The 26,585-nt window shown below is 61.4% G+C and overlaps 11 protein-coding genes across 11 annotated transcripts in view; 7 read left to right on the plus strand and 4 right to left on the minus strand.

The window, feature by feature from the left end:
- SPRG_19673 (TKL protein kinase) overlaps positions 1-1,244 on the minus strand; it is a gene marked incomplete at both ends in the record, with an annotated part of 1,775 nt that extends 531 nt beyond the window's left edge. Inside the window, 2 exons of the mRNA XM_012343237.1 lie at positions 41-215; positions 265-1,244. Of these exons, the coding sequence (XP_012198627.1) occupies positions 41-215; positions 265-1,244 (1,155 nt within the window). The remainder of the gene's footprint in view (positions 1-40; positions 216-264) is intronic.
- Positions 1,245-1,696: 452 nt separating this feature from the next.
- Positions 1,697-3,263, minus strand: SPRG_04655 (TKL protein kinase). Its single transcript, XM_012343063.1, has 3 exons — positions 2,781-3,263; positions 2,440-2,617; positions 1,697-2,389 (listed from the first exon to the last, which is right to left on the minus strand). The coding sequence occupies exons 1-3, from the start codon at positions 3,247-3,249 to the stop codon at positions 1,741-1,743; spliced, it is 1,296 nt and encodes a 431-aa protein (XP_012198453.1). The 5' UTR covers positions 3,250-3,263; the 3' UTR covers positions 1,697-1,740.
- A 1,014-nt stretch (positions 3,264-4,277) lies between these two features.
- Positions 4,278-6,891, plus strand: SPRG_04656 (hypothetical protein). The gene is made up of 5 exons (XM_012343064.1): positions 4,278-5,473; positions 5,513-5,632; positions 5,681-6,160; positions 6,216-6,624; positions 6,686-6,891. The coding sequence occupies exons 1-5, from the start codon at positions 5,039-5,041 to the stop codon at positions 6,847-6,849; spliced, it is 1,608 nt and encodes a 535-aa protein (XP_012198454.1). The 5' UTR covers positions 4,278-5,038; the 3' UTR covers positions 6,850-6,891.
- Positions 6,892-7,455: 564 nt separating this feature from the next.
- On the plus strand, positions 7,456-9,048 carry SPRG_04657 (hypothetical protein; the record flags this gene model as incomplete). Its single annotated transcript, XM_012343065.1, has 1 exon — positions 7,456-9,048. A coding segment is annotated over one exon (1,541 nt), but the record flags the coding sequence as incomplete, so codon positions are not given.
- SPRG_04658 (hypothetical protein) lies at positions 9,002-16,146 on the minus strand. Its single transcript, XM_012343066.1, has 5 exons — positions 15,109-16,146; positions 14,840-15,055; positions 9,460-14,793; positions 9,172-9,411; positions 9,002-9,129 (listed from the first exon to the last, which is right to left on the minus strand). Exons 1-5 carry the CDS (start codon positions 16,105-16,107, stop codon positions 9,046-9,048), a joined length of 6,873 nt encoding a protein of 2,290 aa, XP_012198456.1. The 5' UTR covers positions 16,108-16,146; the 3' UTR covers positions 9,002-9,045.
- A 69-nt stretch (positions 16,147-16,215) lies between these two features.
- SPRG_04659 (hypothetical protein) lies at positions 16,216-18,600 on the plus strand (the record flags this gene model as incomplete). The annotated part of the gene is made up of 7 exons (XM_012343067.1): positions 16,216-16,437; positions 16,480-16,614; positions 16,667-17,017; positions 17,066-17,425; positions 17,480-17,925; positions 17,973-18,119; positions 18,183-18,600. The coding sequence occupies 7 exons, from the start codon at positions 16,216-16,218 to the stop codon at positions 18,571-18,573; spliced, it is 2,052 nt and encodes a 683-aa protein (XP_012198457.1). The 3' UTR covers positions 18,574-18,600.
- A 276-nt stretch (positions 18,601-18,876) lies between these two features.
- On the plus strand, positions 18,877-19,586 carry SPRG_04660 (hypothetical protein). The gene has a single exon (XM_012343068.1). The coding sequence runs from the start codon at positions 18,960-18,962 to the stop codon at positions 19,566-19,568; it is 609 nt and encodes a 202-aa protein (XP_012198458.1). The 5' UTR covers positions 18,877-18,959; the 3' UTR covers positions 19,569-19,586.
- A 638-nt stretch (positions 19,587-20,224) lies between these two features.
- On the plus strand, positions 20,225-21,346 carry SPRG_04661 (hypothetical protein; the record flags this gene model as incomplete). The annotated part of the gene is made up of 4 exons (XM_012343069.1): positions 20,225-20,497; positions 20,540-20,848; positions 20,896-21,092; positions 21,133-21,346. 4 exons carry the CDS (start codon positions 20,225-20,227, stop codon positions 21,332-21,334), a joined length of 981 nt encoding a protein of 326 aa, XP_012198459.1. The 3' UTR covers positions 21,335-21,346.
- A 474-nt stretch (positions 21,347-21,820) lies between these two features.
- SPRG_04662 (hypothetical protein) lies at positions 21,821-22,785 on the plus strand. Its single transcript, XM_012343070.1, has 2 exons — positions 21,821-22,473; positions 22,523-22,785. The coding sequence occupies exons 1-2, from the start codon at positions 21,835-21,837 to the stop codon at positions 22,718-22,720; spliced, it is 837 nt and encodes a 278-aa protein (XP_012198460.1). The 5' UTR covers positions 21,821-21,834; the 3' UTR covers positions 22,721-22,785.
- A 156-nt stretch (positions 22,786-22,941) lies between these two features.
- Positions 22,942-25,014, minus strand: SPRG_04663 (hypothetical protein; the record flags this gene model as incomplete). Its single annotated transcript, XM_012343071.1, has 6 exons — positions 24,831-25,014; positions 24,508-24,785; positions 24,284-24,454; positions 24,153-24,233; positions 23,052-24,100; positions 22,942-23,008 (listed from the first exon to the last, which is right to left on the minus strand). Exons 1-6 carry the CDS (start codon positions 24,991-24,993, stop codon positions 22,942-22,944), a joined length of 1,809 nt encoding a protein of 602 aa, XP_012198461.1. The 5' UTR covers positions 24,994-25,014.
- Positions 25,015-25,453: 439 nt separating this feature from the next.
- Positions 25,454-25,763, plus strand: SPRG_04664 (hypothetical protein; the record flags this gene model as incomplete). The annotated part of the gene is made up of 2 exons (XM_012343072.1): positions 25,454-25,719; positions 25,751-25,763. 2 exons carry the CDS (start codon positions 25,454-25,456, stop codon positions 25,761-25,763), a joined length of 279 nt encoding a protein of 92 aa, XP_012198462.1.
- Between the last annotated feature and the right edge of the window lie 822 nt (positions 25,764-26,585).

The raw sequence follows: 26,585 nt of genomic DNA on the forward strand, positions 1-26,585 counted from the left end.
CGCGGTGAATGATCTTTGGCTCGAGCGAGTGGAGGTAGACGAGCGCCTCGGCAATGTGAAGAGCGACGTGGACTTTCTGCGGCCACGAAAATGACTGGGTCGATGCGAGGAGGTTGCGGAGGTCGCCGCCGTCCATGTACTCGGTGATGAGCAGCATGTCGCTCGGGCGCGTCCAGGCGACACCGATAAAGGTCACAATGTACTTGCTCTCGATCCTAGTTGAACCAGAGACGTCAGACACTGCATCGAGAGAGTAGCGTGTACTTGGCCATGAGGGCGATTTCGTAAATGAACTTTTGGAGCTCGTTCTTGTCGCGCTTGTGGTTGAGAAGCTTCTTGACCGCGACCATCGAGCCTTGAAGGGTCCCGAGCCAGACCTCGCCAAACGCACCTTGCGCCAGCGCTTTGATCATCGAGATATCGCTCACGTTCACGCGGTGCATGTCGAGGTTGCACATATCAAGGCCCGCGCCGTCCGACTGCACGGACGTCGAGCTTGCGCCTGTCTTGGTGCCAGTGGTGCTGCCGGCGGTGCGCGTTGCCGTCACAGTGCCGGTCGACTGCATCGTCTGCTTGGCGGCGTCGGGGTCGTACACGTGCACGGGCGCCGTCTCCTGGTACACGTGCACCGAGTTAAGCTCGGGTTGGTAGGTATACGCTTGGTCCGGGCGATACGTTGGCTCCGAGTACGCGGTTGTCGTGTTGGCTGCTTCGTAGTCGTGCGTCGGGTAACCAATGGGCGACGCGAATACCATCGCAGCCGCTTCCTCTTGTTGCTTCTTGTGCTTGTTGCGCCAGCAGCAGAAACCGATGATCGCCAGCACGACGAGGACGGCGACGACGACAATGATGATCGTGGTCGAGCTGCTGCTACTGCTTGACGAGGTCGATGCAGACCCGGACGACGGGGTCTTGCCCGAGAGCGAGCCGCGACCTGACGTTGGTGTCGGTGTCCAAGGGTTCCCGCTGGACGAGCCACTTGATGGCGCCGTGGTCTTGATCGACGTGCCCGTGCAAATGTTGCCAAGCTCGTACAAGGGGATTTTGGTGTTGGAGTCCGAGTCGACAAACGAGCAGTCCGGGAAGCTCGTGAAGAAAGCAGCGAGGCCCTGGTAGATGATGGTGCACGCAGAGCTCTTGCAGTCCGTGGCCTTGAAGGTCGACGAGCTGAAGAGACCGCTCGTCTTGTAGATCTTGACGAGCGTGCACGAGGCGAGCGATGGCTGCGCGGCGACGGGCGCCATGAATGAGTTGGCTAGCGTGGCGCACGACGTGGACATGGTGATATCCTGTTATGGCAGCAGTTTATGCCAAGTGGGCGATCCCGTATGCTAGCATGCAGGGCCAAGTGGGTCCAGTACACCAGGCAGCATACTTGGCATCAGCAGGAAGGCCCGAGCCTGTGTGCATCGAGCCGAAAATCCGTCGGGCCCACCGCGCATATGGCAAACCAGATGGCTTCGATGCGCGCGGGAATGAGCTCGAACGTCGACGATGCGGTTCGTAGCACCGAAGACGATGGAAAGGACGCCCCTGCAGACTTTTGGCGATGCTTGGAGCTCGTCAGTTAGCCTCGCCAGGAACCTTACTCGTCCATGTCATCCACGCTGGCAAAGCGAAACACAGAATCCATGCTGATTTGTTTGGGTCAAGAGAGCGACGAGTGCGGCCTTGCGTGCAAGGGTATGTTCAAGTTGTCAGAAGGCGCGTCACGCACGAGATTTTTATTCCAAAGTGTTACTACCGCAGTGCGGCACAGGACCGACGAAGGACGACAGCGACATCCAACGCGCTCGGTCGGTCGAAGTTTCTTAGCTGCATGCACCGCTGCGTCAGCTCGACGTACCATTGCGGACAGTCGGGCGACAGCGTCGGCTGGAGCTCGCCCTTCATGACCTTGGCCATGATCGCCGTGTCCGTGTACGGGTTGCCGTTGACATTTCGCAAGTCCGAGTACGGCACGATCTCGTTGCTGAGCTCGGCAAGGATCACGCCAAACGAAAACACGTCGGCCGACTCGGTGTAGTGGCCGTCTTGGAGCACCTCGGGCGCCATCCAGCGGTACGTGCCAATGCCGGCGGTCATGGTCGCGTCGTCCGTTTCGCGCGAGACGCCGAAATCCGTCAACTTGGCGTCCAACTTGGTGTTGAGGAGCACATTGCGCGATTTCAGGTCGCGGTGAATGATCTTTGGCTCGAGCGAGTGGAGGTAGACGAGCGCCTCGGCAATGTGAAGAGCGACGTGGACTTTCTGCGGCCACGAAAATGACTGGGTCGATGCGAGGAGGTTGCGGAGGTCGCCGCCATCCATGTACTCGGTGATGAGCAGCATGTCGCTCGGGCGCGTCCAGGCGACACCCACAAACGCCACAATGAACGGGCAGTCGAGCCTACAGAGAGCAAGGTCAGCGATCCTGCAGTAGTGCGAGGGAGATTCAACTTGGCCAAAAGTGCTATTTCGTAAATGAACTTTTGGAGCTCGTTCTTGTCCCGCTTGTGCCCGAGGAGCTTCTTGACGGCGACGACTCTGTCGCGCTGTCGTCCAAGCCAGACTTCGCCGTACGCGCCGCGCGCCAACGACTTGACCATGGTGATGTCGGTCGTCGGCAGCCGGTACGCTTCGAGATGGCACATATCGAGCGAGCCTTCCGACTGCGTCGAGGTTGTGCTGCCGCTCGTACAGCTCCCGGCGGCGACATCGAGGCTTGTGTACCCCCGGCTTCATAGGTTGGGTAGCTCTGATTGGTGTAGCTCATCGGAAGCGACGATGGCGATGCGTACGAAGCTGCCGTGGAGGGCAGCGGGGGTGCGTCTCTTTGGTTCTTCGACGCCGCAAGCAAAGGCCGATTGCGATCACAATGACGACAACGATTGCAACAATGATACCGATGATCATGCCCGAGCTGTTGGTTTCCGGCACCGGCGTCGGCGTCGGGCGGGCCGTGGTCGCCGTCCGGAGACTCCCGCCCGAGCAGAGACCGCCAATGTCCCCGACAAGAACGTCTCTGTTGTTTGCGCTGTCGTGCAACGTGCAGGTTGCTAGCGCGGACGAGGCAAAGCCGGTCGCTAGCGTCTCGAGGAGGAAGCTGCAAATGGTGCTCTTGCAGTCCAACGACGCGACGGCGGCCGAGTTGAACGAGCCGGACGTGACCTGCGCCACGAGCGCGCACGACGAGACGCCCGCGGTCTGCGCGACGGTCGCCATGATTTCGTTGACAGCAAACGCGCACGCTTGCGCTGGCGACGCCATCTCGGATTCAAAAGTCCAAACTCGTTTAGCTCGAGACTGAATTTTTCTTTCCCGCTGATAGCTCCAATCTGTCACACATCTGAAAGGACACTGGCACCCTGACTGGCACCAAAGGCATGACCACGTGAGTCTGGACAATGCCTTTGAGTGTACTAGTAGTGGACGTCGTCTGGATCATTGATCCAGACATCGTGCTCAGACTCACGAGCTCATGCCTTGAGCTCATGCCGGGAGCATGGAATTCCCGATGAAATTCGTGTTGTTGGTGGTTACCACTTAAAGCGCGTTTTAAATTTACGTAGCCAACAGTACATCATGGGCGCCATGGATATAACACAATAGAACTATCTGTTCAAGCTGCGCGGGAGCAACGAACGGTGGGCTAATCGAGGATCTTTGAGGCGCTTGTCTGCGACACCAAGGGCCGTTGGTGTCGAGACTCTGTCACGCAATTCAAGCACACGGATGCACTAGTAGACTACCTAATAGTAATACTAAACGACTAGAATGCCAGTAGCACGGTGAAAGCCACCCAAATGTTCATAGATCGCAGATGGATCAACCGCAAACGTGCCGCAAGGCGAGGCTGGGGCCTATCACCCCGGGTCCCCCTCCGCAGCACCAAAACGTGTGCAAGCAGCTGATTCGAGCTGTGCTAGAATGACTTGATCACTCGTAGCCATGTACAGGCGTCGACCGGTATGCAACGACCATCATGATGCGCTCCTTGTGATGTTCCCAACGGCCCCCGTGTCATGCAAGAGTGACGGCTCGGCACGGGAATGATGGTGCGGCCTGCTGCTGGTTGGTTGTGATATCCGGATACTATCCGGCTCCACATTACGGATTGGCTGCTTTCATTGAAAAAATGCTTCTGATTGGTTCTTTTCTGTCCAACCGGAGGAATTCGCCGTAATTCTTTGCATGTTTGTATACTTTGCTTGGTACATAGGCGGTCGCAGTCATTTTTTTAGCTCAAAATCCAGTGTATTTTATTAATATTCCCACTCGTATTAAAAAAGCAGCCTGGCCATACAACTCAATTTGGCTCGTTGACCAGGGAGATGCTCCGCGCCGCCTTGACCAAGTCCGTGCCCCGGCGCCAGACGCCGACGTGGGCGCATGCGGCCTTCTCCGCCATGCCCACCTCGAGCGAGCGTGAGGACAAGCTCCGCCTCACGCCCCGGCGGTTCGCGCTGCAGGAGGCCGCCCATGGCCTCTCGTTGGCCTCGAGCGCCGCCTTGGTGGCGGTGACGCCCCGCCTGCACTACGCCCATGCGACGTCGCCGTTCCAGCACGCGCGCTTCATGAGCACGGATGCTAAGAAGCCCAACGTGACGCTTCGCCGGCGCAACTCGAGCTTCATCCACGAGCAGGAAGACCGTCTGGACAAGGCGCTCGAGAAGGTCGGCGAGCGCGGGTTCCAGGTCAAGGATCTCCAGAACCTCGACGAGAAGATCTCTCAGAAGGCAATGAGCTTCGTCAAGAACTCGCCGTCCATGGTGCTGAGCGCGGCCAAGACGCTGAAGGAGTGGGTCCGGCTCTGCATCCAGGAGCCGGCGCGCGTCCAGGCATGGCTCAAGGAGACCAAGGAACACATTGGCCACGAGCTTAAGCACTACTGGATCGGCACCAAGCTGCTGTACGCGGACGTGTCGACGTCGACGCGCATCTTGCGCCGCGTGCTCAAGGGTAACGCGCTCTCGCGCCGCGAGCGCAAGCAGCTCCAGCGCACGGTCGCCGACTTGCTGCGCCTCGTGCCCTTTGCGTTCTTGTCGTCGTGCCCTTCATGGAGCTTTTGCTTCCGTTTGCGCTCAAGATGTTCCCGAACATGCTCCCAAGCACGTACAAGCACGACTTTCAGCGCGAAGAGGACATGAAGCGCCAGCTCCAGCTGCGCGTGTCGCTGGCCGAGTTCCTCCAAGAGACCGTCAAGGACGTCATGCAGGACACGCGCGACACGGAAGGCCTCACGGAGGAGAAGCGCGCGACGGCCAAGGAGGTCATGAGCTTCATCGAGCGTGCGCAGCGCGGCGAGCCGCTGAGCAGCGAGGAGACGCTCAAGATCGCGTACCTCTTCAACGACGAAGTGACGCTCGACAACATCTCGCGGCCGCAGCTCGTGGGGATGTGCCGCTACATGGGCGTCAACCCGTACGGCAACGACAACTTCCTGCGCTTCCAGCTCCGCATGAAGATCCGCGCGCTCAAGAAGGACGACCAGGTACTACTGCATCTCATTCCTCTACTGAGCATGGGCTAGGAAATCATCTGGGAAGGCCTCGACTCGCTCAACAAGGAAGAGCTTCAGATTGCGTGCATGGAGCGTGGTATGCGTGCGACGGGCCTCACCAAGGGCGGCTACGTCAAGCAGATGCGCCAGGTATTCATCTCATCTCAGGATTGTCGCGTCGTCTCATGCATCTTCTAGTGGCTCGATCTCTCGATCAACAAGAACGTGCCGGCGTCGCTGCTGATTCTGTCGCGCGCGATGAACATCACGTCGGTCGACAGTCCAGAGGCAGCGCTTGCGGCGTCGCTCTCGAGCATGGACGAAGAAGTCGTGACCGAAGTGGCGCTGGCGGCCAAGCAGCCGTCGTCGTCGGGCGCGGCGACGACCGCCGATAAGCTCCAGATCAAGGAACTGCAGCTCGAGTCGATTCGGTACCAGAACGAGATGATTGCGGACGAGGAGAAGCTCCGCGAGGAAGCCAAGAAGCGCTCGGACGACGAAGCGACCAAGAAGCAGGAAGACCACGAGAGCAAGCAGCTCGAACAGGAAAAGATCGAGATGGACAACCTCCTCGAGGCGTCCCTCGACCAGTCGCGCGTCGCGGAGATCAAGAACCTCTCGGAGACGTTGCCGGCCGAGCGCGTCTCGTCCGTCGATGCGATGCCGTCCAGCGTCCTCGTACGTTCTTTTCTTGTATCAAGACGTGGAGGTTGATACGAAGATTGGTCGCTAGGAGCAAGAACGCAAGCTGACGCTCGAAGAAGTGAGCGCGCTCGAGTCGCTGGCGTTCAAGTCGCTCGTTGAGAAGGAACGCCAGGTCATGGCCAAGATGAAGATCGACAAGAGCGCGATGGACGTCCAGGGCCTCCTCGCGGCCGGCCGCATTGGCGCCGTCAAGGAGAACAAGACGGCCGACCTCATGCTCAAGAAGCTCGACTCGATGCTCTCGAAGCTCGAGGTGGAGCTCGACAAGGTCGACAAGGACGTGGGCGACCGCCTCAACATTCTCGATCGCGATTCGGACGGCGTCGTCGACGTGACCGAGTTCAAGACGGCCGTCATGACGATTCTGCGCAAGAACAAAACGGAGGAGGCCGCCGAGTGGATCGTGTCGCAGATCGACGAGGACAAGGACGGCAAGAGTACGTTGCATTCATTCTAGGATCATCGATGGCTGATCAGGTGTCGTCGTCTCTTGAATAGTTTCGCTCGAGGAACTCGTCAACTGGGTCGAGCAGAAGCGCGACTTGCTCGAGGCGACGGGCGAGCTCTCGCCGCACCGCGACGAGACGCTGGACCAGGACATCCTCAAGGAAGTCACGACGCTCAAGCGCACGGAGAGCAAGAAGGGCACGCCCGCCAACTAAATCCTGCGTCAATATAATGTGTAGTAGATTCCAGTCACCTGTCACGCAACCACGTCCGTCACCGCCTCTCCGCTGCTGTTGGGACTGGCTGACTTCCGCATCGATGCAAACGGTACTCAGTAGGCAATCTCGACTGCGAGGCCACAAGAACGTCTGCGCGGTCCGAACAAAGCGCTTCACACCCGCACGATAATTCATGACCGCTCAAATGTCAACAAATCAAGCTTAACCGGACAGCTCAAGAGCCAGCGGCTTGATTCGTTTGATTCGATTGCGCAAAACGGCAGAAAAGTCTTCTGGTGTGCAGCGACAGCAAAAGGACCGAGTTGGCGTCCGACGATAAACTAACTCAACGACTATAGAACGAAACGACTAATTAACAGTGACTAGCACCGTGGGGTCGATCGCTCACCAGTTGCGTTCGCTCGTATTATGCACGCAGCAACAGCGAGTCGGACGACGTCGGACCACTCGACACGGCGTTGCGCAATCATGTTGAAGTGGTGGACGTCCGGATAAGCGATGTTTGTGGAATCAAGGCTATCCGGATACGATCGGATTGCGCGATCTTCGTAAAGATATCCGTCGGTGGCACATTCCAATTTCCAATGTTCCGCAGCCTCCGCTCGTCGCCCGCCACGATCGCCCGTCGCTCCATGTCGACGGCCTCGCCCTTCGCCGCGTCCAAGGCCTTCGGCGCCGACATCCAGGCCGTCCAGATGGCCGACCGCACCGAGCACATCCTGCCGGGCGGCCGCCACCTCTTTGCCCAGCTGCCCAAGGCCTTTGAAGGCGTCAAGCAGATCGGCGTCATTGGCTGGGGCTCGCAAGGGCCCGCCCAGGCCCAGAACATCCGCGACTCGCTCGAAGGTACCGGCATCAACGTCAAGGTTGGCCTCCGCGAAAACTCGAGCTCGGCCGCCAAGGCCCGCGCGGTGGGCTTCACCGAAGAGTCCAACTCGCTCGGCGAGATGTACAACGTGATCGCCGAGTCGGACATGGTGCTGCTCCTCACGAGTGATGCGGCGTGTGTGTCGCTCTACCCCAAGTTCTTCCCGTTGCTCAAGAAGGGCGCGACGCTCGGCCTCTCGCACGGCTACCTCCTCGGCCACCTCAACACGGTGCACGAATCCTTCCCGAAGGATATCAACGTCGTCATGGTCGCGCCCAAGGGCATGGGCCCGAGTGTCCGCCGCCTCTACGTCCAAGGCAAGGAGGTCAACGGCGCCGGCATCAACGCCAGTGTCGCCATCCACCAGGACGTCAACGGTCGCGCGGCCGACCACGCGCTCGGCTGGAGCGTCGCGCTCGGGTCGCCCTACTCGTTCTACACGACGTTGACGGACGAGTACAAGTCGGACATCTTTGGCGAGCGCGGTATCCTCCTCGGCGGCGTCCACGGCCTCATCGAGGCGCTCTTCCGCCGCTACATGGGCCAGGGCAAGTCGCCCGAAGACTCTTTCTTGCACGCGGCCGAGTGCATCACCGGTCCGCTCAACACGATCATCTCGCACCACGGCATCAAGGCCGTCGCCGACCAGTTCTCGGGCAAGGACAAGACGACCTTTGAAGACGCGTACGTGGCAGCCTATGGCCCGTGCCGCGACATCCTCGAGGAGATCTACGACGAAGTCGCGTCGGGCAACGAGATCAAGTCGGTCAACATGGCGGTCGACCGCCACGACAAGTTCCCCATGGGCAAGCTCGACGGCACGTTCACGTGGAAGGTCGGCGAGAAGGTCCGCGCGGCGCGTGTGCCGTCGCAGATTCCGCTCGATCCGTTCACGAGCGGCACGTACGTGGCCATGATGATGGCGCAGATCGACGTGCTCTTGGACCACGGCCACTGCTACTCGGAGGTCGCCAACGAGTCGGTGATCGAGTCGACCGACTCGCTCAACCCGTACATGCACGCGCGGGGCGTCGCGTACATGGTCGACAACTGCTCGACGACCGCGCGTCTCGGGAGCCGCAAGTGGGCGCCTCGCTTCGACTACATTTTGACCGAGCAGGCCTTTGTCAACGTCGACAACAAGGAGCTGGCTGGCCGCGATGCGCGCTTGCAGGCGTTCCAATCGCACAACATCCACAAGGTGTTGGACAAGTGCTTGCAGCTGCGCCCGACCGTCGACATTGCCGTCGAGTAGATTCCGTGCAGAATACGAGTATGTATATAAATCCACATCGTTTGGACGTCTAGTCGAGGCTGTTGTCCCAGAGAAAGGCCGTCGCGTCTGCATCCGCGTGCAGTCGGTCGTCGGCTTCGTCTTCAGCCGGCGCCTACAACGTCGGTCGCACTCAGAACACAGTGGCACAAAGTACCTCGAGCCACGGCACGCAGAGGTTGGCCTCGGCAATGTACTGTGCGACGCGGTCATACGAGAGCGCGTGGCACCACTCGAGAGAGGATCCGTCGCGAGTCGTCACGTCAAACGCCCACGGCTGCTTGCGCACTGTCGCGAGGAGCGGCCCGACCCACGGGCCCCAGACGCCGAGGGTTGCTTGGAGCTCGGCGTGGACGTGGGCATGGACTGACCCGAGCGCGAGGAGCAGCCCGATTGCCTAATCCAGAGATTGAGCCTGCGTCGTGACGCGGTGCGAGAGGTCGACCTGCGCTTGGGCGAGGACGCCGCGATGCGACTGGATGCTGCGCCACATGAGCACGAGGCAGTCGTGCGCGCGCCGGCCTTGGAGCGAGTCTTCGAGTCCGAAGAAAGGGTCGAGGACGACCCAGAGCCCGAGCAGACTCGAGGTCGTCGAGATCTGGAGCGTCGAGAGCACGTGGCCCACGACGTCGATGACGGACTGCGTGAACGCGTCCCACTCGGTGCACCACTCGACGAGCAGCGTCGCGAGCGCTTTCGCGTGGTCGGCGCACTGGAACATGCGCACGTACAGCGTCTTGAGGAGGAGGCACGACCGCGTCTCCGCGTCCAAGCTCGTCGGCGACTGGCCTTCGTAGAGCACCGCGACAAGCTCGAGGATCGGCGTGAGGTGGCTGCTTGGGACCTTGGGCAGCCGCTTGCGCGAGTAGGGCGGGTAAACGGACCCGATGAGCGGGCTTGCTTCGCCGAGGAAGAGGTCGAGGAGGTACATGCCGCACTTGTGCATGCGCATGAGGTCGCGGCAGCGCGCGTCGGCGAGCGCGGCGCCTTTGAAAAACTCAAAGAACTCGCCCATCGTGCGCCAGCTCAGCACGATCGCATCGAGCATCGAGAGCGTAAAGAGCTGGTCCAAGAGCTTCCCAAACAGCGACGGCCCCGTGAGCCCCAGTGCGAGCAACTCGCCCTCGACCGGCAGCGATCCGACGACCAAGTGGCTCAGAAAGGCCGCAAACTCGGACCGCACCGCTGCTTTCGGGCAGTACAAGAGCATCTCGACGACATGCGACGGGTGCGACGCGTACTGCGCGAGCAGCGATTGGCACAGCGTCGGCGACCGCAGCTGCGTCGTCAGGAGTGAAATCAGCGGCAGCGGCTTGAGCACGTGCGCGCGCGCGTACACGTGCATGCCCCGCACGCACGCGTGCAGAAACGGTGACAGCGGCGCGTCAACGCCAATCTCGTCTTGGGGCGGGAGGCGCGTGAGAAGGGCACTTAGAAAGGCGAGAAAGTTGGGGTCGTGCGCATAGCACGCTTGGACAAATGCCTTGTTTTCGCGACGGAGGTCGTCGGCGAGCCCCGACGGCAGCGACATCGTCGCGAGCGACGATGCCGACCCTTGCTTCTCGTACACGAGGATGTACGCGCTCTTGGTGTTGAGAAGCAGACTACTACTGCCGGACGCGTCGGGCCCGCCAAAGCACTCGGACTCCATGAGCCGCAGGTCAAAGTACGAGACCGTGTCGTCGTTGAGCTCGAGCCACTTGCCCGAGACGCGGTCCAGCACGAGCGAGTAGTAGTGCCCCGACTCGGTGCTGCCGAGGTGCACGACGCACCCGACGAGGTCGTAGTACAGCGTCGACGCGTGGGCGTCCGGCGCATCGAGACCCGCCTTCGTGTACGGAAACAGGTCCAAGCTCAGTGGAAACGCAAACGCGTCGTTGACCTTTTCGCGCAGAAACGTGTCAAAGTTGAGTTCAAACCGCTTGAGGTGCAGGAGAAGAGTCTCGGGCGCCGTCTCGACGCAGTCGCGCTTGATCGTGTCCTGCTTGCTCCCGCACGCGTCGCAGTTGACGCCGCTGAGCATCTCGCCCGCACTCCAATTGCGCAAGCTCGAGAGAAGGCTGTCGTGGCCCTTGACCTCGACCGTCATGCACACAAACGAGGTCGCGGCCGTCTCGCGCACCGAGCCGCACCCGCCTTGGCAGCACAGCTGCGTGCAGAGCGTGCCACCAAACACCGCGTCGAGTGCGTTCGTATGTGCAGGCGTCGTCTTGAGGTACTCAGTCACGCCGTCCACAAACCGTGTCAGAAACTCTTCCGCGTCTTGCTGCATCATGACGTTGAGGGGGCCGCCGGCCTCGTCGTGGAGGCAGTGGAGGAGCGGCGTCGGGTCGACGCACTTTTGCTCCGTCGCGGCCAAGTGCCCAAAGAGCCGCTGCGTCTGCGTCACGACGTCCATGCCCGGGTCCACGGGCAGCGACAAGATCGCGTCGCGGAAGCGCGGCATGTAAAACAGCTGCTGCAGCGTCGAGTTGAGGTAGCACGTGCAGCCGAGGTTGCGCAGGCCGACGCGCCCCGTGCTCGACTTCATGACGCTGTGCGGGTCAAAGGCCCACTCCCAGTCCTCGTACACGCGCGTGAGGGTCGCCAGAATCGGCGGCACTTGCTCCATCACGAACGCCAGGTTGCCGTTCTCCAAAAGCGACGTCGTCGACGGCATGTTGCAGAGATCCAAGAGCAGCTGGAACGCCGCGTGGCGACTCGACGGCGTGCTGCAGCGTGGGTGCCACGGTCCGTCACTCGTTGTCGGGTAGGCAAACAAGCCGGCGTGCCATAGGTCGAGGAGCAGCTGTGGCTGGAACGTCTGCAGTTTACGGCTGCTGTGCAGGGTGCAGCGCAGCACGAAGAGCGCACCTTCGAGCGGCGTCGGCAGTGGGTCCCCAAACAGTTGGGTGTGCGGCACGTCGCTGAGGAACGTCGCCGATGTCACGGGGCACGAGACGCTCGTCGCGTACGACTCGAAGAGCGTCGCCGCGTTCTCCACGACGTCGCCCGCTGCGAGGACGAAGAGCCCCAGCAGTGTCACGTACTCGACCGAGTCGCCTTCAAACTCGCGCAAAAGGAGTACGATGGCGGCCGCTGTGTCGGCATCCAACGCCACATCCGTGGTTTTACTCAAGAGCACGAGCGTATGCGCAATGAGGAGACGGATCGGACGCTGCGTGCTGACGAGGCCATGGAGAACTGCCGACGACGGGAGCCGCTGGAACGTCGGTGCTGCCAACACAAAGAGCGTGCAGAGCGTATCGAGGAGGCCGTGCAGATCATTTTGCACGCAGACTTGCATCCAGAGCAAGCACGCGTCGCAGAGCGCCGCCATGTCGTCGTTGGCCCAGACGATGCCCGGCGCTTTCGTGGTCGACGGCGTCACGCAGTTGTCGTACGCAGCGAGGATCCGAGCGGGTAGCGTCGCGAGGTCCGACGTCACCCACAAGTCCGCGTCCCACTCGAGCTGCTTGGGAAAGTGCACCGCCGCGCCGTCATAGAGGAAGCGTGTGAGGAGCCGGAGAGAGACCAGTGCCGACTCGTGCTGCACGTATGCTTCAAAGCCCGAGGCGCCGCTGTCGGCGCGCAAGGACAGGAACGTCTTTAGGATGCACGAGGGTCCGTGCGTCGCCACAAACGAATCCAAAAAGCGGCTCTCGACCAAGAGTCCGTCGAGCACTTGGAGACGGTACAGCAGCTGCGACATGTGGCTCGACGAGAGCAGCGCCGACCACTCGCTTTCGTGCTTGCGGATTGCATCGACGACCGACGCAGGCGTTGGCAGCCGCAAGAGGAGGTTCCACGCCTCCACGTGCGAGTCCATGAGGCTCAGGAGCTTCGGAAACAACGTTGGCGACAAGACGATCGGCAGGTCGCTTTCGGTCGCACTCGCCGGCGTCAAGTTGGGTCGCTGCGAGACGAGGATTGTATCGCCGTCCTTGAACCCGGCGTCGGACAGCGACAAGCAGCGCGTGAGCTCTTGGATCTCGCGGCCCGCGCGGAAGAAGCGCAGGTACTGTACGGCCATGGGCACTTGCAGCGCGAGCGTCGCTGCCACCTGCATCTGCAGCACCGTGTCGTTCGCGTACACGACGAGCGGCACCTTTGCACCGACCGTCGGCGTGCCCTTGATCGAGTTGGAGAGCAGCAGCGTGAGCATCGAGCCGCGCGAATTGCTGCTGTGGGGCACCCAGCGTCCGGTGGCGAGGGCTGTCGCCGACGCCACGTCCGTGCCGACAAACGTCGAGAGCAAGACCAGCGCGCGCTCGAGCGTCGGCGGCTCCAAGCGCTCCAAGCTCAACGTCACGAGGTCCAGCGTGCCTGCGTTTGGTCCGAGCTTGAATGGCAGCAGCGCCACGAACCGCAGCGTCTGCGCAAAGACCGTCGCGTGCGACGCCTCGAGCAGCATCGTGAGGAGCGCGTCCATGCCGCGCAGCGGCAGCGACTGGACCACGAACGCGTTGGTTGTGCACGGCGCCGTCGTGGCGGACGGGGCGAGAACGAGCGTGCCTGCTTGGTCGTTCATCAAGCGAAAGTAACAGAGGACGCAGGAAAGCGCGAGTGGGCTCAAGGACGGACTCTTGAGGAAGCCCACGTCGCTCAAGAGCGACTCGAACACGTACGCGACCGCATTTTTCGTCAAGTGCATCGCGTTCGCAATCAGCCACTTGAAGAGCATGCTGCGCTCGGACGGCAAGACGCTGCGCACCAAGAGCGCGTCCCAGAGCACGGCCAAGTGCGAATGCGCGAGACTGTGCGACTGCGGCACGAGCTCGCAGAGCAGCGAGAGGAACCCGAGGCGGGCCTTGAGGTGCGCGGTAAAGTCCACGTGGCTGCCACGACGCAAGAGCGCGGCGTTCATGTCGTCGAGCGCATCTTTCGTCTCGTCGATCGGCAGCGCCGCTTTGAAATCGACCAAGTCGTCCAAAATGTGCTGGACAATGTGGCGTGCGTGGAGCCACGCAATGATCTCGAGCTTCCAGTGGTCGGACGGAAAGAGATGCAGCAGGTAGCCGAGGATGCCGAGCGCCTGCGGCACATCTGTATGCGCATTGACGCGATCGACGCACTGCGTCAAGAGAACGACGACGCCGTCGAGCACGAGCGGGCTTAGACTCGGCTCTTCCAGCAGCGACGGGCGGTCGTCCGCATCAATGTTGGCGTCGATGCTCTCTTGGAGCTGCGCCTTGGCCGGCTCGTAGAGCTGGCGCCGTCCGTCGTCCGTCGTGTCGTGGAGGTACCCCCAGAGAAGCTCGATGGCCTCGCAACGGCAGGCCGCATGGCGCGAGAACAAGTCGCCTTCGATCGGCTCCAGCTGCAGTCGAGGCGTCAAGTGCAGCGGCTCGTCCATCGGCGCGTGCTTGGCAATGCTGCCAACGAGGTGCACAACGTGGACGCTGGGCGTCGGGTAGGCTCTCAAGAGCCGGAGGAGCTCCTTGCAGATCGGCTCGGAAAGCCACGCGATGATCGACTCGAGGAGGAAGAAGAGACTCGCGCGGACGTCGGCGCCCGTCGACGTGGAAAGGACGGCGTCCCACACCTGGTGCAGCTCGGCCAAGCCAAAGCGATGCGCTTCGCAGAGGAACCGGACGACATCGACGCCGCGCCGAATGACCTGCTCGTGCGCGTTGCAGAGGAGCGAGAGCAGATGGTGCGTCTCGCACCACGAGGCCAGCGACGCTTCGTCCGTCGCCTCGGAGATCGGCAGCGAAATGAGCACATAGGACGAGGCCGCTGAACTTGGGTACGAGGACGCCAGCGACGACGCGACGAGCTTGACGCCGAGCGGGTGCGTCTACAAGCGTCGGTCAATACGGTCTGTATAGGGTGAGTTGCCTTGCCTTGGCATGGCGAATGAGCGGCAGAAAGTCCGTGAGGCAGCGCAGACCGTGGAGGCGGTGCTCAAGCACGTCGCTTTCGAGGCAGCGGAGACAAAGCCCGAGGAGGAGCTCGTCGGCCTTGCGCGATGCGTCGAGGCGTACATAGAGGCGCCGGCAGATCTTCTTGAAGCAAGCGTGCAGCGTGTCCATCATTGGCTTGGTCATGTTGCGGAGCTCCTATTCCCATCTTGCTGTGAGCTTCCTTGCGAAATAAAAGGAAGAGGGACTACCATCTCGGGGCAGTGCAAGTGCAGCGACGCCTCGGTCTGCCGCACGAGCTGGTGTGCGAGGGGCCGCGTGACCCACGGCAACACGTTCGCGATCAACGACACGACGGTCGCGACCATGGCCACGTTGATAGGCGGCTGCAGCACAAAGAGCGGGAGCTTCTGGAAGCCGCCGACGCTGCCGAACGCGTTGAGGACGTCAACGAAGAAGCGCGAGCAGGGCACGCGGGGACGGAGGAGCGCGCACATGTACGGCGCGCGGTCGCTGTCGTTGGCGTCCGGAATATCCTCGTCGAGCTCGGTGCGGATTGGCCCGTGGCCGCGGCGGTGCTCCTTGGCCTTGGCCCCGAGGGGTGCGAGATGCTCGCGAGGCAGCCAGCGGTCGCCTGTCGCCTCCATGCCGTAAAAGCCCACGTACACCTCCATCTCGTCCTTCATGTCTAGGACGACGCCTTGCATCCACACGTGCTTGCCTGCATGGTATGCGTCGACGGCGTCGCCCACCTGCGGCGGCGTCGCCAACGGTATCGCATCGCCAACGGCTTCTTCTTCTTCGACCTCGATCTCCGTGTTCCACGCCGGAACGCCATGGTACATGTAAAAGTTGTGGCTCGGATCGAGGAGCGCGTGCAAGGTCTCCATGTCGGCGAGGAGCTGCGTCGACGTGTGCAGTCGGCGCACGAGGTGCATGGCCAGCTCGCGCAGAAAGCCGACGATCTGCGTGAGCACGTCGCCGTCCGGGAAGCGCGCAAAAGACCGGCGTAAGAAGCCATTGGCGACGCGCGGCAGCGACGTCGAGTAGAGGTACGTCTCATGGGCCGGCGACCCGTGCCCGTCGTTGACCCAGCGGACCCAGGTCTGGAGCTTCTGCAGGTCCGGGCGCGGGTCCGAGCCGCTGTCGCGGAGGGAGTTCTCGAGGAGGGTGCAGTTGGTCTGGAAGTCGCGGAAGGTCGTGACCTGGAGCTCGGGCGCCTTGTGCACGGGGGCGATCGACTCGTTCATCGGCGTCAAAGGCAAGTTTGACCTCACTTTCCGGCTCAGTCATATCTTTTGCCCACGCATACTCGCTTCAAGTGAGCGGGTTAAACCGGATAATTCGTCCCCTAGACCATGGACCGCGAGCTTGCGACCAAGGAGGCGGCGCTCGCCGAGGTCGAGCACGAGATGCAGCTGCTCCTGCAGCGGCAGATGGAGCTCCAAGAAGAGATTGATGCGCTGCGACGGCGCCGGAAGCGCCAGAAGACATCGGCGCCAGAGCCCACCGACGCCATCGAGGCCACCGCGCCCGTCGTCGTGACGCCGGCGACGCTGGCCGCGACGCTTCAGCACGAGGTACGCTAGCAGGCAAGGCTGCATTCGCTTTCGTGCGACTAGTTTCACCTCGAGGCCTTTCGCCCGACGCAAGAAGCCGTGATCCAGACCACGCTATGCAAGCAAGACGCGTTTGTCATCATGCGCAGCGGTGGTGGCAAGAGTCTCTGCTACCAGCTTCCCGCTGTGCTCGAAAAGGTATCCATCCTCTTGTGCGACGGCGTCGAATGGACTTGCTGTGGTGCTGTAGGCAGCTGGCTTTACGGTCGTCGTTTCGCCGCTCGTCTCGCTCATCCACGACCAAGTACGTCAACGCTGCATCCGTTCTATATCTTTTTTGCACTTTTGCCGCATCTACGGCGACGGCGCCGCGTGCACGCTCACGGGCGAGACGTCGCGCCAAGACGCGTCAGCCATTTACGCGCGTCTCGTCGGCAAAGACGAGACGCCGCTCTTGCTGCTCTTTGTGACGCCCGAGAAGATCTCGGGCAGCAAGTTGCTCATGTCGCGCCTTGAGAAGGCGTACCACGCCAAGCGGCTCCAGCGCTTCGTCATTGACGAGGCCCACTGCTGCAGCCAGTGGGGCCACGATTTCCGTCACGTACTCCCTCGTACGCTGCGGTGGACACTATGTACCCGGTGTTAGTAGGATTATGCCAAGCTCGGGATCCTCAAGCGCCAGTTCCCGGTCGTGCCCGTGCTCGCACTCACGGCGACCGCGACGCCGTCGGTCATTGACGACGTCAAGAAGCTCCTCGAGATCCCGCACTGCGCGTTCTTCCACACGTCGTTTCTGCGCTCGAATTTGCATTATGAAGTCCGACGCAAGGACGCCTCGGACGCGATCGCGACGCAGGACCTCGTGCGCTGCGTGCAGGCGTTCGCGCCGACCTCGGCCGGCATCGTCTACTGCCTCAGTCGCAAGGAAACCGAGACGTTGGCTACCGCGCTCGCCGACGCTGGTGTCGCCGCAGGGTACTACCACGCCCAGCACCCCGACCGCCATGCAGTGCGTCGACGGATCGATGTGTACTAGTATGATGCGTACTACCATGCGTACTAGGTGCACACGGCGTGGGTCGCGGGCGACCTCCAAGTCATGGTGGCGACGATCGCGTTCGGCCTCGGCATCAACAAGCCAGACGTGCGCTTCGTCATCCACGCCACCTTGTCCAAGTCGCTCGAAGGCTACTACCAAGAATCGGGCCGCGCCGGCCGCGACGGTGCCCCGGCCCACTGCGTTTTGTACTACCGACCGATGGACGTGCCCCGGGTCGCTGCGCTCGTCCACGCCGAGCGCGACGGCCCCGCCAACTTTACGTCGATCGTGAGCTACTGCAGCGAGCGCGCGACGTGCCGAAAAGTGCACATGGGCGCGTACTTTGCCGAAACGATCGACGCGTGCGGCCAGTCGTGCGACATTTGCGACGGCGCCCCGCCCACGACGTCGATCCCGAGCACGGACCAAGCCCAGCACGTGCTCGCGACGCTGCAATCGGCCAAGACCAAGTACAGCTCGATGCGATCCGACGTGCGTAGGATGACGCACGATGTAGAGAGAAGCGGTTTACGCTCAAGCAGCTCGTCGACGAGTGCCTCTTGACGAAGCGAGGCCTCCAATGGCCCGAGACGGACGCCAAGAAGGTTCCCAAGGGGGTGCTGCGAGATGGCATCGAAGCCTGGCTCGTCCAGCTCGTCCAAAAGTACGAAATGGCGTTCGATTTGATCGCTTTTTCCAACGAAGGGCGCTAAGAACACGGATGTAGGCGCGTGCTGCGGTGGGAATTTTCCTTCACCGCGTATGCCACCAACACGTACGTGGCGGCCGACTACTTGGCGGCCAAGGTACTGCGCGGCGACCTCGAAGATGTCCCACGCTTGACGCTGCCATGCCAAGTGGAGGACGACCGACGCCTCCACTTGACGATGCTTCGACAGAAGTTGAGCGATGCGCGGCGGGTGCCACCGTGCAGCCTCTGGAAGCACGCGCAAGCCGAGGCAGTCTTGGCCCTAACGCCGCCCGTTACCCTTGCCGCTGTCGACGCTATCGTCGGTGCCAACTGCGCCCGCGACGTGTTCGTCATCGTGGGGTCGTCGTCGTCTGCGACACGTGACGCGCCAACCACAGACAACTTGATTGACTTGACGGACGGCTAAGGCAGCATCATCACCATTGGCAGCCGCATCTTCTCTTCTTCCGACGCTTGCAGATGGCAACGCGGCGCAACTGGCAGAACGCACTACTACAGTGTACGTGGAGCTTTTTCATGGGACAAAGTTCATTGGCAGCGCCCGCCTCCACTCGTTCGACGGCCATTGACGCGCTGCCTTCAACTTTCACGTCGCGCTTGTCGCAGACACCCAAGTGCGGTGCGGCGTCTGCCGATTTTTGTTGTGGTATCCGGCATACATGCCGATTTCAATGCGATTATCCGGCAATCGTGCCGCAAACCAGTGCCGGCGGGGGCGCGTGCAAGTGCCACTGTGGTGATGGCCACGGCGCCGACCATTTGCGAATCCGCCAACGACCCAAGAGGACGAGCATGTCGACGATGGTGCTGGCGTCGCCTGCGATCTCGAGTCGCACGTACGCCGGCGAGTACGACGGGCCCGAGCACATCATCCAGTACATTTGGTGCGGCGAGAGCCTCGGCCTCGAGCTGCACCGCGACGAAGCCACGACGCCGATCGTCCGGCACGAGTGGCGCCAAGGACCCATGGGCCTCATTCTCGGCCTCGAGTACTTCTCCAAGCAAGTGATCGTCAAGCGTGTAGTGGACAAGAGCCTCCCGGTCAAGTCGGGCTGCGTCCTCTTGCGTGTCAATGGCGCGACTGTGACGCCCGAAAACCACAACGAGCTCACGATGCTCATGCACAACGGCCATCAGAGCGGCGCGACGCAAGTGCTCGAGTTTGCGCAGTGCCCCAAGCCCGTCATGGTCCGCAGCATTCACCCCGGCGGGTCCCTCGAGCAAGCCGGAGTCTCGGACGCCTACGAGCTCCACTCGATCAACAACATTCACACGGTCTACCTCAGCATGGCGCGTATCGAGTCGATGCTAAAGGAGCCCACGAAGCCGTGCTACTTGACGTTCGCGCTCGCGAAGCAGCCGGCGACGCACCCGGGTGCCATGGACGTGCTTGTGATCTAAGCCGTTGCTATTTATTCGACTTTCCGCGCTCGTGGTCGGAGCGAGCGCGATGCAGGAAAGCGGTTTTGTACTAACTAGAACTAATACCACAACTATAAGACAGACGCCCAGAGAGAGACGTACGAAGATACCACTTGTGCAAAATTTGTGCACGAGAACGATCTGCGGCTGCCTCCACTGTTGGGTGGCCTTTCTCATGTACTCGCTTCGTCCGCCATGTGCTGCCACAGATGCGCAGCTTGAAGAAGAAGCCCTCACGCTGAGTCATCGGCACCACCGCTCCTCAGTTTGCTCGTTGTAGGGACGGCCGTGGGACCTCCTCTAAATTGTACAGCCACTTTGCCTTTGAGATTGCACAAATTTGAAATGGCACATACGTGGCGCCACGAGAGACCGAGAACGTGAAACGCTCGCCGTTGGACGGTGGTGGAGAAAAGCTCCACACTACCGGTAGTGGCGCGACAGTGGAACCCCGACTTCCGGCCCCACGTGCAACTTCTTCGGCTGTGTTCGGTAAGGACCGACATTCTTTGCGCGACTCTTTTGACTCTTTTGGCGCCAGGACTCGCGTGCTAGGCGGACACTGCTAAAGCGTACAGCACCAAGGACATCTATTGTCATTCATGCGCGCATCGCCGAGCAACCATTCGAGTCCCATGAGCACACGCGTCGCCCCGCGAAAGAAGAAGCGCAACTACGACGAGCTCAAGTACCTTCGGGCGACATGCGCCGCGCTCGAGGCCGAGGTTAAGCGGCTTTATGCCAAGGCTGCGCCCTGCGAGAGCGATTTAGGCTGGGAAGCTATCGCGCGCCGCCAAGCCAGCGAGAGCCACTCTGCGCTGCAAGAAAACAGTCGGCTCAAAGCGACAGTCGAGACGCAGCTCCAGCTCGCACGGTCTCTCGAACAGCTCCTCCTCCAGCACGGACCGGTGCGTCGTCTAGCCAAGATTCGGCGTGTGTACAGTACATAGGCCACGGCCGAGCCCGACGCGTGGTACGACGAAGCGCAGCTGCCCGTTCGCATCTTTGAGCGGGCCGCCGCGATGCACCGCCGACTCGACGACGCCTTTTCTCGCCTCGAAGCCACGCTCATTCGGCACAACATTTTGGACATACGCACTGGCTCGTTCGCTTATGTGACGGTCGGTGACGAGCCACACGATGTCCTTTCTCTCACGAGCACCCGCGTCGCGGCGTGGACCGAGCCGATGGCGTCCGTCGCGGACCGCGTCTGGCGTGTGCTCACCACTGACCTCGTGACACCTGAAATCACATTACAGGTGCGTTGATCGACGGTCATTGCGGCGGTACAGCATCCCACGCCTAGCGTCTTGAGACGGTCGACGCCAATACGATCTACTACCACTTCCACGTCGCCTCGGAGGGCCTGCCGCTGTTTCGCTGCAACTACGGTCTCAAGCGCTATCTCCAGCCGCACGCAACGACGTTTGTGATTCGCTCGATGGGCTACGACCCTGTCCACCCGCCCTCGCCGTGCACGTGGACCTCGGACGACACGATCCTGTACGTCCGCATGATGATTCGTATTGACGATCCAAACTAGTATTCATCTCGGCCACGGGCTGACGCCAGCAGACACCGTTGTCCGGCACGTGTTGGCGCTCCGAATCCCGTACGTGGACGTCCTTACCAGTGAGAGCGTGCTCGAGAGCGAGCTCACAATGTCCGAGCTCCTCCTCGGCTCGTTTGCGCGCACCAACTGCCTCATGGAGGTGCTACTGGGCTACCAGGACCCGCGAGCATAACACTACAATGTATTGTACAGAATAGTCTCAAAGCTCAACATCATTCTCGTCATGGACCATCGACTGGAGGTGGTGGAGAGGGCTCTCGGACCATGGACGTGCTGGGGTCGAGGCTGCTTTGTGACCTGGTTACCAATACCCTAAAAAGCGACGGCGCCACCCTCGTTGTTCCAGGAACAGCGCATTACCCATCCAGCGTACTACCACGCGGTGCTAGATTCCGTGTCCCGTGCACTACCATCGATGGCAGCGCTTGTATCTATTTGAAGCCAACGCAGAGAAAAGCAGCTGCGACGAGCCTCTCGGGCGCGTGGCGTGTCATGCCAGCCGCGCGCGACGGTCGTTGGACCAAAGGCACACGCGCCACGGTGTAGCGATCCCACCGACGCGACACCCGAATCTATGCGTTGACGGAGGTTTCCGTTTTTGAATATGTAATTTCAGAGGTGTGATAGGATACCGCGTGTTACATCCGCACATCTAAGTAATCCTCCAAGGGGATGGAAGCAACGACGGCGTGGGAAGCGCTGGCGACGGCGAAGGAGGCAGCGCGCCTCGCGGGTAAGCACATGCGCCTGCACCTGGGTACGGAAGCGGTCTCGAAGAGTAACAAGGATGACCTTGTCACGGTCGTCGACAAGCAGTGCCAGGAGCTCATTGCGACCCATGTGGCCCGCAAGCACCCAACGCACCGCCTGCTTGGCGAGGAAGACGTGGCCGCTGGCAGCGACGCGTCGCGCGCTGCGATTGCGGCCATGGATGGCGCCGAATGGCTCTGGGTCGTGGACCCGATCGATGGCACGACCAACTTTGTCCACGCGCGCCCCGCGAGCGTCGTCTCGGTCGCGGTCGCGTTCCGTGGTCAAGTGGTCGTCGGTGTCATCTACGATCCGTACCGCGACGAGCTCTTTAGCGCGATGCGTGGGCATGGCGCGTACTTGAACGACGTTGCGATCCATGTGAGCCAGAAAGAAACGCAATTCGAGCAAGCCCTCGTCGGGTTCGGCATCGGCACCAAGCCCAGCGTGCGCTTGCCCATGCTGGACGTCATTCACCAATTCTCCAACACGTGCCGTGGGCTGCGTCTGCAGGGCGCCGCCGCCTTGGAGCTCGCGTGGACGAGCTGCGGTCGCCAAACGGTACGTACATTACCTACATGGACGGAAAGAGATAGATATGACTGCGTAGGGCTTTTTCGAGCTCGACTTGAACTCGTGGGACGTCGCCGCGGGCTCGCTGCTCGTCACGGAAGCTGGTGGCGCGGTCACGGACTCGGTCGGCGGGGCGTTCAACCTCCACACGCGCCACATCGTCGCATCCAACGGCCATATCCACAACGACCTCCTAAGGTGCATTGCCGACGCCAACGCGACGCGTCCGCGCTAAGTGCGCAGTCCAGCCGCGCTGTTCGATGCTAAGATTTCTAGTACAACGACTCTTCATTTCACCGCGCGCGCTTAACTGCGGGGCTCTTGGGCGGCGACACGGGCTTTTTGGGTGTCGCTCCCTTGCCCGCAGTCGTCCGTGTGGCCAGCGTTTTCGCCGGGCTTGTCGGTTTGGCAGGAGTTGCCTTGCCTCTCGTCGCCGGCGGCTTCTTGCCCGTAGGGTCACTGCGACCGGGCTTGGAAGGTGTGGGCGATCGACTCTTTGCCGGTGTGTTGGACCGCTTCTTGGCTGCCGCGACAGCCGCTGCCGCCGCGGCTTTTCGGTGACGGACTTTTGATGGGCGGCCCAGACGACCGCCATTTTGGCGCCAAGTTCCTCGGCCAGCATCGCACAGCGCTCGTTCCAGCCGCGCGTGACCGGATCCCACTCGATCGTCGCCCCTGCCGACGCGACGCGGCGCTGCCACGTGCTTGCGACCGCCGCCACCATGGCGTCTGCCGACGACCACGACACCGAGTCCAGGCCCACCATGGACGGGTGCAGCGGTGTGTGCAACGGGAGCCGACGCCACGCGGCGTCGGCGTCGACGGAGCTGAAGTCGAGCACCATATCGACGCGGCAGCCGTGCTGAATGAGCCGCCGGACGTCGTCGGTCGTAAACGCGTGGTCGTGGAGGAGACAATAGGGCGTGTCAGCCACCGCGCGGGCCAACCGGGGAAGATCCAACGGTCTCTCTCCGTCGTCGGGGGTTTCAGGGTCGACCGGGATGAGCCCCCTGTGCCACTCGTCCACGTCAAAATGGGCGTAGCCAAACTGGCTGCTCAAGCGCAGGACCACTTGATGCACGAGCGACGACATGCCGAGCACAACGACGATCGGTAGTGTGTCGCGAACGTCCTTGCGCGCTCTTGGCGGCGGCACGATCAATGGGAAGTGAGGTGGCACACTCGCGACGGACGGGTCGAGGCGTCGATCCGAGACGAAGCGCAAATACGACAGCACCCGCCACGCGATGGATTTCTTTTCGGTGCTCTTCGTAAAGTTGGCTTTGGCGTCATTGAGCGCGAGCGCGTGGATTTGACTGACACTGAGAAGGTCCGTAACCATGCGCTGGAGCTGGAGGCAGTGGTAGCGCAGGTGCGAGACGGTCGCGGCGTCGGCGTTCGAGTCGCGTAGCCGCTTCCTGCACTTGCGCAGCTGGAACTTGGCGCACGTCGCGTCTTTGGCCGCAGCGTCCCATTTCGCTTGCAGCGTCGCGAACAGCGTGTTCTTTTCGTCTATCTTTGCGTGCAGCGACGCAATGGTCGCATGCGCCGCGTCCAAGCTCGCGCACGTGGCGCTCAAGTGCGCGCACTTGGCTTCCAACGTGCGCGTCAACACCTACAAGCTGCGGTAAACGGCAAACTCAGAAATACTGCCAGATTCGTGGTACGTGCGTAAGACCGACTTCGCCGCCGTAGAGCTCGAGAAGGACATGGGTCGCCATGTCGTCGCTTGCCGTGCTGCATGCGATCTATGCGTAGAGGCGAGGAAGAGGTGTCGTTCTTGGCTACTTGTACGTACGTCTTCAATGAGTGCATCGTGTTTGGAACGAAGGCGGGAGCAGCCGCCGAGGAAAAATTCGAGCTGCGCACGCGTGTGCGTCTCTGTGCGGGACAGGCGCGCATTGTCTTTGCGGAGTGCGTCATTCTTCTGCAGGAGGAGACGCCGGAACTCGATGTCCTTGGCGCGCAGCTAGTACATATTGCAATGCTTTCACGCTAACCCGATATGCCGCGTCGTTTTACTTGGGTGAGTGTTTGGAGGAAGCGCTTGATCTTCTCGTACGACGCACGGCCACTGTGTACGTGCACCTCGGCGTCCTTGTATGCGGCTTCGAGTACGCTCACGTCGCGCGCAAGAACACTCAGCTCTTCGTCGAGCTCGAACCCAAAGAGCGACGTTGGCGGCTCGATCGCTTCGGTCGAGGACCCCGGGATCGGCACGAACGCGTTTGCAAACGCGGTTGGCGCGATCACCTGGTCGTCGCCCGCGACCGCCGTCTGGTGCCATGTCACAAAGATCCCTAGAAGCCCACGTTGAAGCTGGTCCGTGCTTGGATACAGTGTACCCAGCGCCGAGTCGCGGTCGAGCTCGATGAGGTGCAGGATACCGGCGAGGACGTCGGCCTTGGTGGCCATCGGCGGAAGCCGCAGCGTCTCCGAGAGGTGCTGGAGCTGCCGCGACGACGCCTCCTGGAGCACGCCGAGCACGAAGTTGCGCAGCGCGTGCATCGTTTCTCGCGCGCCGTTTCGCCAAAATCGAATTCTCCATACACTGTATTTGCCGCCTTTGCAGTGTGTCGCAGCGAATATATTCGCCAGGATTTCTCCGCCCGCGCGCGCAGCTCGCGCGCGCAGGTACCGCATCGGAGCGACGTGGGCACGAGATGTGAGGTCGTCTTGGGTGCAGCGCACTGCCACCTTGGACGTCATGGCCGTACGTTGCTGGCCACGCGTCCGTTGGTCACGTCTGTCGGGTCATAAGCACGCTCAATGCGTGGACAGAGAACACACCAGACGGTGCAGATTGGCATCTTTGCACCTTGTGGGGCCAGCTACCGCCCGCTCCTCCTCCTGCCTCCGAGTGCAAGTGCTACTCTAGTAGCCGCAGCTGTAACGAGCCGAGCACGATTCCGTCCTGGCGTGCCATAATCCAATTGACCGCCTCGAGCGCAAGACTCCAAAAGCAACAATGGCCCCGACGCCCCGCAGTCCGACCGCGCATTTTCAGCGCTTCACGCCGTACAGCCCGAAGCGCCCGTCGCTCGTCGAGCACGAGCTCTACGTCGAGGCGCACAGCCGCGGCAGCGACAGCATTGCGACCGACCCCGTCACGTTTGACGAGCAGTTTCACCTGCAGCTGCGCCTCGACGACGACGACGCGACGTACTATGAGCCGTTGACGCCGCGCGTCTCGGACGAGTGGAACCGCGACGAAGTCGACATGTTTCTCAACCTGTACTTGGACACGCGGCGGGCAGCGGCGTAGGCCGTCTCTGTAAACTAAGCTAACTTATTCTTGTCCTTTGGGTTGAAGTACGTCGCACAGCAAGGTCGCGCTACGGATCTGGATCTGGTAACAATCTGGTCCGACCATCCAGCCCAGTCCACCATGCTACATGCACTACGAAACTGCGCACGCTGGTGGGCGCCACGTTGAGCGCCACAGGAGCGCAACGACGTAAGAGCCAACTAGAAACCTGACCGAGCTTCCCGAATCGTACTGTACTACGTCCGGCTGGCTGCTTTTTGTCCAACCGTTGCAGCAGAGGCGCACGGTGGCACTGGAGCAATCGTCGCTTCGTGCTGTCTTTGCGCCCGCCCGTTATATGCACGGCGACCCGAAATCGCAGAGGCCTCACTCCCGCAAGGCAACGAGCGTCTCGCGCCACGGAAGATTGATTCATGGCTGCTGGCTGAAGAGCAATCTGGCGTGCGCAGCTGTTTCATTGACTTGGCAGAGGACGGAACGTTGGGCGGCGCTCAAAAGAGAGTGGGACGATACGTGATTCGTGGCTGTCGCAAGGACGCCGCACCATGGTTGATGCAGCAATGGCGTTGGGGTCGCCTGTCGCCGTGGCTTCAAGCTGGTGTCGCAAACGCACCCAAGCGCTGCACAAAGGTGGACCATTTTCGGCGCGATGGTCACGATCTGGCTTGCTCTCCAGAGGATCGTGACGAGACCCCTGCTGAGCAAGAACGAGGCGCTTGAATATGTTGAGAAGGACGAGTAGACACGTCGATTGAAGGCGAATAAACCAGCGTTCGCGCGCAACGTCGGAGAAGCTTGCAGCACGAAACGCTAGGCAATACACGTCCTCTCT

The sequence above is a fragment of the Saprolegnia parasitica genome (assembly GCF_000151545.1).
Source record: "Saprolegnia parasitica CBS 223.65 unplaced genomic scaffold supercont2.12, whole genome shotgun sequence".
In the NCBI taxonomy this organism is placed as follows: Eukaryota; Oomycota; class Saprolegniomycetes; order Saprolegniales; family Saprolegniaceae; genus Saprolegnia; species Saprolegnia parasitica.